At 44.8% G+C, this 11,280-nt stretch overlaps 1 protein-coding gene across 1 annotated transcript in view; it reads left to right on the top strand.

Moving 5' to 3' along the window:
* SUZ12 (SUZ12 polycomb repressive complex 2 subunit) overlaps window positions 1-4,705 on the top strand; it is a 40,577-nt gene extending 35,872 nt beyond the window's left edge. Inside the window, exons 14-16 of the mRNA XM_014601965.3 lie at window positions 277-475; window positions 874-953; window positions 2,243-4,705. Of these exons, the coding sequence (XP_014457451.2) occupies window positions 277-475; window positions 874-953; window positions 2,243-2,588 (625 nt within the window). The 3' untranslated portion in view covers window positions 2,589-4,705. The remainder of the gene's footprint in view (window positions 1-276; window positions 476-873; window positions 954-2,242) is intronic.
* The last annotated feature ends 6,575 nt before the right edge of the window (window positions 4,706-11,280 follow it).

Below are 11,280 nucleotides of genomic sequence, written 5' to 3'. Positions count from 1 at the left end.
AAATTATAACAAATTTATACATTTTCTATATATAGAATCTACTTAATTATTGGGAGGTTGTCCTAAATTTTGAAGTTGTCTTGGACTTTGGTAAATGTGGTATTGATATCTTATGCTGGTTTACAAAAACTAGTACCAAAGATAATTACAGCCTAATAAAATGACAAGTTTTCTTAGTCACACTGCCCAGTGTTTTTTAACAAAACACTATTAGTCAATCTAAGAACTAACATGGAAAGCGTTCTTAGTTAGGTTTTTTTGTTTTGTTTTTTATAGGCCAAAGCGTACAAAAGCAAGCATGTCAGAATTTCTTGAATCTGAAGACGGAGAAGTGGAACAGCAAAGAACATACAGCAGTGGGCATAATCGATTATATTTCCACAGTGACACGTGTTTACCTCTCCGTCCGCAAGAAATGGAAGTAGATAGTGAAGATGAAAAAGATCCTGAATGGCTGAGAGAGAAGACAATTACTGTAATTATTCTACTTTTTCAAAGATATAGTTAATCAGATTTTACCTAAATATCTAGCAGTTGGCTCCAGTCTGTTTTGCCAAGCAGCCATACTTTCTGATGGGCTTCAATCAGAAATCCAAATAGTGCATATGTATTACTCTGGCCATCTTAAGTTCACTATGTTGCTTGGCCTCATGGTTAAATAGAGAAAGTCTGAGTTGCACACAGAATAGTAGTATGTACAGCAATGAATTTTTGAAACCAAAGTCTTTATAGTCCTGATAGAAGTACTTTGATTAATTTACAGTTATTTCTATGATGTCAGCTGAAAAGCAGCAAAGGGGGAACATAGAGAACAAGAACTGAGCTTACTAACCTTGGAATTCTAATATTTGTTTTGGATATGTTTCACTACAGCAAATTGAAGAATTTTCTGATGTTAACGAAGGAGAGAAAGAAGTGATGAAATTATGGAATCTACATGTTATGAAGCACGGGTATGTTAGCTATTTATAAAATGTCTGTTTCTAGTAAGTTAAACCATTTATTTGCATTGTTACTGAATTTTAATACATATTCATATTTGTATGCATTAACCATTGCATATTGCCCATTTTTTTTTTTCCTTGTAGTAAATTATATGGGTTGTATTTTTTTTTTTGACAGGGTACTGAAATTTGGTTGCAGTTCCTAAAGGCTGTTGCATTTGGCTTAGGTTTTCTTTTTTGTTTTGCCCTATAGCTAACATTTCTAATTGTACCTCTTGATCAGAGGGAGCAGGGAGTATTTAGAAACAGTATGTGCTAGCTAAATTGCAAGCTGTTTTGGGGAGGAATGCAGCAACTTTTTAATAGCATGCAGTAATACTATGTAACTTAAAATAAGTGGAAAATGCTGTTGTTTCTCAATGGAACCCAGAGAATGAATTAAAGCAGACTGGCTTCATCTCTAGAATTAGAATTGGCCAGTGCATTTGTCCTAATGTCACATTTTTAGAAAATGTTAAATAGAACTACCCAGGGTCTTGGATGAGAGAAACGAGGTACTGTTCTTGCCATATAGTATTGTACGTGTAAAGCAAGATGTTTGGTTGACTTTTTTTCGTCATAATGGTCTAGGGCATGGGCATGTACGCTGCAGTTATTGTGTAGGGTAAAAACATGCACAGTAAATTTAAAATGGACTCTAATCATATCTTACTGCCTTTTCAATGAGTGGTAAGTTGCTGTGGGTCAACTGTCATTGTGGGTCACTTGTCTGTGTGCTCACACCCCTGAGTCTGTTCATTTCTAGCCTTAGTTTTTTGCAAAGCCAGACAAAAAGAAATAAAATCCCATGTGATGCGAGTGTCACTCCTCCTGTGGCTAAGACCCAGGGACCCTGAAAGCTGGCTTGTGGGTTGTAGCTTTACTAAATAACTCGCAGATTCTATACAAACCATCCTCTAGAACTGCTCTACAAGTATATGTAAGGATGCCTAGGCGTTTGATACAAATCCCATTTAAAACTTGGTATAGATTCTTGGTTCAGCCCATATAAGTATCAAAACTTTAAAATAGCGAGGTGAGCTGCTGAGAAGTTGCTTAAATAAATAAAGGTAACATGCTGCTCGTGTGTTATGTTCTGAATGAGAGCCTTTGTACCCAGCTCTGGCACTATTACAATATTGGTGGTTGGACCATATAACTGATTTACTGTGCATTCACTACCGTATTGCCTTTTTTTTCCTTCCCCTCCCCACCCTATGTTTTGTTTCCATACTAACAAATGTTTTTTCTGTTGACAGGTTTATTGCTGACAATCAAATGAATCATGCCTGTATGCTGTTTGTTGAAAATTATGGACAGAAAATAATTAAGAAGAATTTATGTAGAAACTTTATGCTTCACCTGGTCAGCATGCATGACTTTAACCTCATTAGCATAATGTCAATAGACAAAGCTGTTGCCAGGCTTCGAGAAATGCAACAGAAATTAGAAAAAGGAGAATCAACTACCCCAACAGATGATGAGTTTTCTGAAGAGCAAAGTGGGACAACAAATGGATACAGTGAAAATAACACGAGAGAGAGAGTTTCAGAAACAGATAGTGTCTCAGGGGTCACAAAACAGAGCAAAAAACAAAAGCTCTAAAGGTAAAGGTAAATGCCATTCAACGGACAAACATTGAAGTGACGTTCTAGGGTGCATGAATTCTATAAAGAATTAAACAGAAATATTACACAGGTTCCAGACAGGCACTGTTGAGTGGAAATAAATAAATGATTTCAACAAGGATATTGTTACAACAGGGTTTCTCTTCAGTTAATTATGCAAGTACTACATGTATATCAGTTTTAGTGATGTAATGACAATATTCTAAGACTTGGAGCATGAAGAGCAATACAGAAATCTTTTGTAATTTTAGTAATTAGTGTCTTACGAACTCTATTGAATTTTCATAATTTAAATATATGTAAAACAGTTTTTATATTAAGGTTTTTTGCATCTGTATCTGGCTGTTTTCCTACCTTGGATTTGTGAAACATTGGGGAAGGGGACTGGGATATAGTTTATACTTTTTTTTTTTCTTCTTTTAAAAGAAATTCTCCAGTTAGCTTTTTGTGAGCATATGCATCATTACTTAAAGGTTAACCTTGATCCTTGTTTTTTTGAAATCATTTATCAATGTACTGTCAAGCTACACATTGAGAATTTTTTTTACACTAAACAAATTTTGAAGGTTTGCAAACTTAACGTAGCACTTCTTTGTCTCATGCCTGTTTGGAAAGACGTTGGCTTTTCCTGTTGCAGACACAGTGAAGTCCCATCTTGACTTCCTGTGGTTACCGGCAGTTTGATTTTTGTGGATAATTCTGATGTATTGATCACCCAGTGTACCATTTTAAACTTGAACATTAACTCCTTTCTAGTTGGATTACGCATTTACACAGCTACACAAGTTATTTGGTGTCTAGCCCTTTTCATTAGGGTTTCATTATAGCGTGCCATGCTAAGGCTGAGAGTCTGCAGTCAGTATGGAGGCATTACTCAGATGTCTAATGGCGTTAGGCCTGCTGTTTTGCCTGAGTACAGACTGCAGAGGCAGGCCATAGGTTTAGCTTGGGCTTTTTGAAATGCCACTCTTGAGGAAAAATGCACTGTAAAATTGGACCAGAAAATGTGTTGCACTTCTTATGCAAGTATTCTGTGATGTATTGTATTCAATACAGATACTAAAATGCTGACTAAAATATGTTCGAGCAGTTCTGCACTGCTGTTAACACATTTTATGCATACGTTTACAGATTTTTTTCCAATGGAAAGTGGTTTCACTACTGGTACAGTATCAGCACCGAAGGTTTTATTCCAGCAAGCACTGTGGTTGAGTGACATCACCTCAATTTTTTATTATCCTTAAGATATTGCATTTTTCATATTCTTTATTTATAAAGGAACAATGCTGCTGTAAATACAGGTATTTTTAATTTTTTTTTTATTTCATTCCATCACCATCAGATGCAGTTCCCTATTTTGTTTAAGGGGTATATAAGCTTTCTAATGGTGTCTGCAGAAATTTATAAAATGTAAATACTGATTTTGATGGTCCTTAAGATGTGTTTAACTGTGAGACTATTTAACTAATGGTGTGGATGTGATTTGTCATCCAGTATTAAGTTCTTAGTCACTGATTTTGTGTAAAAATAGGAAAGAGGGAAACTGCAGCTTTCATTACAAACTCTTTGATTTGCCAGTTATCTGAGTTATAGCAAACTCATAATTATGCCTCTGGATAGTACATCAAGCATTTCTCTCTGGCTTTAATTTGCTAAAGCTGTGCACATATGTAAAAAAAAAAATAGATTATTTTAGGGGAGATGTAGTTCTAGAATTATTGCTTATGTCATTTCTTAAGCAGTTATGCTCTTAATGCTTAAAAGAAGGCTAGCATTGTTTGCACAAAAAGTTGGTGATCCCCAAAAAATAGTAATGAAATTACTTCTGTCCAGTAAACTTTGTATGTCATGTCAATTTATAATAAAAGCTGAAAAAAATCCCTTTGTTTTCTATTTATAAAGATGCCTTTTCTATATGTACCCTTAATGAGAGATTTTGAAGAAATCATGTAAGCTGGTTAAAAAGCATTTGAATGGTACAGTAGATGTAAAGAGAAAAACCACATTCAGTTGTTTAAATGAACCTTTGTTTTTACATTAAATGTTTATTTGAAATCAGATTTTGTACATAAAGTTCAGTAATATAAAATCTGCCATGATGGTTGTCCAGTCATTTTGTGTGCATGCAAAAAGGCCACAAGCAGTACCTAGCAGTAATAGTGCAACTTTGTTTTCGGTTTGGACCACATTTTTAGACTGTCATGATTCTGAAATCTGTTTTGGAGTTTCATACTGTTGTTCCTCCGTGGATATCTGAACGCACTTATCCCATAAAGCTGGTGATGGGAGTTCATGGAGTTAAATGAACTGCTTTGGAGTTTATGGAGTTAAATCCTCTTTTGGGAGGTAGAAACTCTGCTTACAATTTCTGTTTTGAGGATGGGTGTTTAATTAGAGTGTAAATAGTAGCAGTGATTTTGAGGCACAACTGCAAAATTGAAGTGCATCACAGTTGGCTCGTCACATGTTGGCAAAACCACTAGTTTGGACTTGCATGTGCTGCACTTGTATTTCCTTTGCCAATGATTAACCCTTTATAGTCGATGTACTCTTGGCCATGAGACTTGTGGGCCAGGAATGCTTTTACTTTACCTGAATGAAAAGTTATATTTACAGTAGTGTTACATAATGAATGAAAAACTGTTGACCTTTTAGCCCACTGATTTTTTTTTTTTAATTATTATTAATAATCTCAGTTCAACAGCAGCCTTTTGGCTTGTATAATGAACGTGATGCTCATCAGTCTAATGGTATTGAATTAATAGACAGTGAAGAAAATTAACCTGTTCTTCCCATTCAGAATAGTGTAGATGCTGAAGGTTAGGGTTGACTTCTCAGCTTAGTTGCTTAGAACTAACTAGGGTCTCCACACCTATAATCTTAAGTAGCAGCAGGTTTGATATGTCTGCTTCTGAGAAACTTGGAGGGGGAGTTATAGGTATTTTCAAGTAAGCCTTTTGCTGTATGCATATTTGAACTCGTGCAAAGAACCTTATTTGAACTCTTGGGATCTTTACTTCTTTAAGACCAAGGTTTTGCACTGAGCTATCACTTCTAAGATGATGATAGTTCAGGAATAACATGGGTATATAGAGAAGAGGTGTGATTGTCCTGTCATTTTGCTCCACCACCAAAGGCAATTCATAGAAGACCTATGGGTGCCTGTGTGGAAGCTGTCTTCAAGCCTGTGCATTTCAGCATTGATTTGAGAAGTGTTGTTGAGGCTGAGTATGGAATAACACTGCCACTTGTGCCATGTTCCATATTCAGGGGCAGTTGTCACCTTCAAACTAAATCTCCCAAGATTTGGCCAGTGCTCCAGATTTGTCTGTGTATGAAATGGTGATATTACTGCTAATAAGGTAGAATGGGCTGAGGGAATCTAGGGCAGCATTTTTGGCCAGTGCCAGAATCACCCCAACCTCCACCCATGCCCCGTTGGGGGAGCCACAAGGGGCCTGATCCTTATTGTTGGCAGTGGCTACACTCATGCCTCTGGATGGATGGCAGGAAAGGGGCTGGGGTTGCACTGCCCTAGCCTGTTTCCTGCCGTGCGCTGCGAGCCATGTGTGCACCTGCTGCCATGGAACTAGTGCTGGGGCTCCAGAACCTAGCACAGCTGTTTGCAGCCTGCTATGGCCCCACCACTGGGTCCATGATGGCGGCAGCTGCACACATGCCTCTGGTCAGATAGTGGGGGAGGATCCAGGGTTGCTTTGCCCTAGGCCCCTTCCTGGCCATGTGACCAGAGGCATGTGCACAGCTGCTGCAGCCATGGAACTGGTGTGGGGGCTGTGGAGCCCCGTGCAGCTGTTTGTGGCCGCCCAGCTGCAGCTTGCCAAGGCTGTGGGTAGCTGTGGAGAAAAATGGCCTTGTGTGCCATGCATGCCAGGGGTTGCTGATCCCTGACTTGAGGTTGTTCAACTGAGGGCACTTGTGTAAGCAGACAGGATTGGTAATTGGCAGGTTAATTCCCCATCACTTGCATATCAAGTGTAGTAAGCAGCACCCCTTCAAAAGGACTCTTGATCTTGCAGCCAAGACCTCAGGATGCGACTGAAAAGAGCATCTGAAAGATCCTTATGCACTCTTGAGTTTTGTTTGCACCTCAGCTAACAGTCTTTTAACAAAAGTTAGATCTTGCAGTCCTAGGAAAGCAGTGCAAACTTGGAATGCAGCAAGAACTGAATTTAATAAAATACGCAATGACACTTTTCTTGTTAATCTGGTAAATTGCATATGAATATCACTGTTGAATGTAGGTAGTTTGACCCAGCTGTACGTGAATGTCCTGATTATGGCACAGGACTCGAGCTGGTAGATCTTATAGATTCATAGATGTTAGGGTCGGAAGGGACCTCAATAGATCATCAAGTCCGACCCCCTGCATAAGCAGGAAAGAGTGCTGGGTCTAGATGACCCCAGCTAGATACTCATCTAACCTCCTCTTGAAGACCCCCAGGGTAGGGGAGAGCACCACCTCCCTTGGGAGCCCGTTCCAGACCTTGGCCACTCGAACTGTGAAGAAGTTCTTCCTTATGTCCAGTCTAAATCTGCTCTCTACTAGCTTGTGGCCATTGTTTCTTGTAACCCCCGGGGGCGCCTTGGTGAATAAATCCTCACCAATTCCCTTCTGTGCCCCCCTGATGAACTTATAGGCAGCCACAAGGTCACCTCTCAACCTTCTCTTGCGGAGGCTGAAAAGGTCCAGTTTCTCTAGTCTCTCCTCGTAGGGCTTGGTCTGCAGGCCCTTGACCATACGAGTTGCCCTTCGCTGTACCCTCTCCAGGTTATCCACATCCTTCTTGAAGTGTGGCGCCCAGAATTGCACGCAGTACTCCAACTGCGGTCTGACCAGCGCCCGATAGAGGGGAAGTATCACCTCCCTGGACCTATTTGTCATGCATCTGCTGATGCACGATAAAGTGCCATTGGCTTTTCTGATGGCTTCGTCACACTGCCGGCTCATGTTCATCTTGGAGTCCACTAGGACTCCAAGATCCCTTTCCACCTCTGTGCCACCCAGCAGGTCATTCCCTAGGCTGTAGGTGTGCTGGACATTTTTCCTCCCTAGGTGCAGCACTTTGCATTTCTCCTTGTTGAACTGCATCCTGTTGTTTTCTGCCCACTTGTGCAACCTATCCAGGTCTGCCTGCAGCTGTTCCCTGCCCTCCGGCGTGTCCACTTCTCCCCATAGCTTTGTGTCATCTGCAAACTTGGACAGAGTACATTTCACTCCCACGTCCAAGTCGCTGATGAAGACATTAAAGAGTATCAGTCCAAGGACCAAACCCTGCGGGACCCCACTGCCCACACCCTTCCAGGTCGAGACCGACCCATCCACCACGACTCTCTGGGTGCGACCCTCTAGCCAATTCTCCACCCACCGGACTGTGCAGTCATCCACATCACAGCCTCTTAACTTGTTCACCAGTATGGGGTGGGATACCGTATCGAAGGCCTTCCTGAAGTCTAAGTATACGACATCCACCCCTCCTCCTGTGTCCAGGCGTTTCGTAACCTGGTCATAGAAAGAGACTAGGTTGGTCAGGCACGATCTGCCCACCACAAACCCATGCTGGTTTCCCCTCAGCATAATTTGCCCTGCCGGGCTCTCACAAATGTGAGCCTTGATAATTTTTTCAAATACTTTACCAAGGATGGAAGTGAGACTGACTGGCCTATAGTTGCCCGGGTCCTCCTTCCTCCCCTTTTTGAAAATGGGGACCACGTTGGCCCTTTTTCAGTCCTCCGGGACTTGGCCCGTGCGCCACGAGCATTCGAATATTCCTGCCAGTGGCTCTGCAATGACGTCGGCCAGTGCCTTCAGCACCCTCGGATGGAGCCCATCCGGGCCTGCCGACTTAAAGGCATCCAGTTCTTCCAAGTGACTCTGCACCACCTCAGGATCTACGCATGGAAATCTGGCGCCTTGCTGCTGCCTCTCCACAACCCCAGTGAGAGACTTGTCGTGCCCCTCGCTTAGGAACACTGAGGCAAAGAACTCGTTGAGGAGTTCAGCCTTGTCCCCCCTGTCCAACACCAATTGTTTCTGCCCATTTAGCAGGGGTCCTATTCCTCCCTGGGCCTTCCTTTTACTCCCTATATATCTAAAAAACAATTTCTTGTCCTTTACTTGGGTTGCCATCCTCAGCTCCATGGTAGCTTTGGCCCGCCTAACTGCCTCCCTACAAGCACGAGCAGAGGAGGTATATTCATCTTTAGTGATCTCACCCTGTTTCCACTTTTTATGTGCTCCCCTTTTGGCCCTTAGGCTGCCCTGGATTTCTCTGGTCAGCCATGGAAGCCTCCTGGCCCCTTTCCCTCTTTTGCCTTGCTCGGGGATCGTCTTGCTTTGTGCCCAAAGGATCGTTTCCTTTAGGCACAGCCACCCTTCTTGGGCACCCATCCCATCAAAACTCCTACTCTGCAGTGCTTCCTTGACTAATCGCCTGAGTGCAATGAGATCAGCTTTCCTAAAGTCTAGCACTTTCACCCTACTAGTTACCTTACCCACTCGCCGTCTTATGTTGAATTCTATTATAAGGTGATCACTGTCTCCCAGATAGGGGACCTCCAGATCGGTAGCTATCATGTCATCTCCCGTTGCCAATACCAGATCCAGTATGGCATTCCCCCTAGTGGGACCATGCACCTCCTGTGTCAGGTGGAGGTCCTGTACACAAGTTAGAAACCTGCGTGAGCGATGGGACCTTGCTGTCTGCGTCTCCCAGCAGATGTCCGGGTAGTTTAGGTCCCCCATGACTACCGCCTCTTTAGCTTTTATGGTCTCCGAGAGTTGCCTCAGGAGCCCCGCATTTATTTCTTCCCCTTGGTGTGGGGGTCTATAACAGACCCCTACCACCAAATCCCTTTCTCCTTGCCCCCCATGTAGCCTAACCCACAATCCTTCTACTTCCTCAACCTCGGATTCTGTCTTGATGAGGGTTGATGTGTATTGCTCACTGACAAAGTGCAACCCACCCCCCCCTTTCTTCCCCGACCTGTCCTTTCTATACAATCTATAGCCCTCAACATGTACCGCCCAGTCATGGGATGAATCCCACCAGGTCTCTGTTAGCCCCACTAAGTCATAGGTGTTTAGTGCAAGCAGGAGCGCTAGTTCATCCTGCTTGTTCCCCCTGCTCCTAGCATTAGTATATAGGCACTTGAGCCCTGCGACTGGTGCCTTTGCTGCCCCCCCGCTCCGAGTCCCATGGGGCCCATTGTTTCTTACCTTCTTGTTTCTTACCTGTGCTGTAGTGCTGGTCTCCCCATGGCTTTCAGGTTCCCAATGTTCTCCTTCTTCAGGCTGGGCTGTCCTTGTGGGTGCCACATGGTTTGGTGGTCCACAGCTTCCCCTGCCCTCGTACTCCCCTCCCCCTGACGAGCCTAGTTTAAAGCCCACCGGAGGAGATCCGCCAACCTAGAAGAAAACACACGCTGAGCATGTCCCTCGTCGTGATGTGCGGGTCATGGTCCAGGAAGCCGAAGCCTGCCTCGAGACACCACTGCCGAAGCCGCCAGTTGGTCTCTCTGATGCAGTTCTCCTGCCGTCTTCCTCGTCTGGTCACTGGTAGGATGGAAGAGAAAACCACCTGGGCACCGAACTCCTTCAGCACACCACCCAGAGCACAGTAGTCCGCCATCAAGTGATCGGGGGTTCCCCTGGCCGCATCATTAGTACCCACATGGACTAGGACCATGGGGTAATAATCGGTGGGCTTGATCCTGGCCTGGATTACCTCCGTCACATCCCAAATCTTTGCTCCAGGGAGGCAGCATACCTCTCGTGCCAAGGGGTCCTGGCGACAGATGGGTCCTTCCGTACCTCTCAGGATGGAGTCGCCTATGACGAGCACTCGTCGCCTCCTCCTCTGGGTCATCGTGGATCTCTTGATCTGTTTGGAGTGTGAAGAACGTGGTGTTTCTTCTTGCCCAAGGGTGTCCTCCTCCCCTTCCATCTCCTGCAGGGTCGCCAGGGCCTCGTACTTGTTCACCAGTCGGACTAGAGAAGCTGGTACTGGTTTGCTGCGTGCCGCTCCGGTCCTGGCTGTGACTGTCTGCCACTCTGCTGTGGAGGGTATTCCCCGGGGTGCTTCTTCCTTGGGTGCCTGGGCCTGCAGGGAAAGGAAATAACTATCAATTTCATCCTCCGCCTCCCTGATCCCCCTCAGGCTGCTAACCTCCTTCCGGAGCTCCCTCACCTGCGCCTCCAGAGCCCTAAGACGGGCACCTGCTGGACAGGTGTGTGGGCCCCCAATCTCTGCTCCCCCCGGCCCTGCTGGGGATCCCCCACAGGCCAGGAGGTAGGGGGACACCGGCTCCCCCATGGGCTCGGTCTGGGTGGAGGCCTCAGACCTGCCCCTGGTAGCCTTGTCCCCCTGGGCAGAGGCCCTAGCAGCACTCCTCGTAGACACCATTCTACAAGCTGCTGTTTGTAGACCTGGGTGGTGTCTACGCCCTACCCCTACAGGAGTCCCACTCCTGGCCCTCCTGGCCCGCCCGCCGGCACGAACGCCCGCGCAAACGCCGGCGTGCTCTTACAGAGCGCACCTGTTTGCGCGCTCTGTTCGCGCCCCGTGGCTCGGGAGCGCGGCTCCCTACCGGCTCAGCTATATGGGACCCGGGGGACTTCCCCTCTGGATCCGGCTCAGCTGCGCCGGGTC

This window comes from Alligator mississippiensis, chromosome 8 (assembly GCF_030867095.1).
Source record: "Alligator mississippiensis isolate rAllMis1 chromosome 8, rAllMis1, whole genome shotgun sequence".
In the NCBI taxonomy this organism is placed as follows: domain Eukaryota; kingdom Metazoa; phylum Chordata; order Crocodylia; family Alligatoridae; genus Alligator; species Alligator mississippiensis.
The sequence above is the reverse complement of the archived record's forward strand: the minus strand, read 5'-3'. Positions and strand labels throughout refer to the sequence as shown.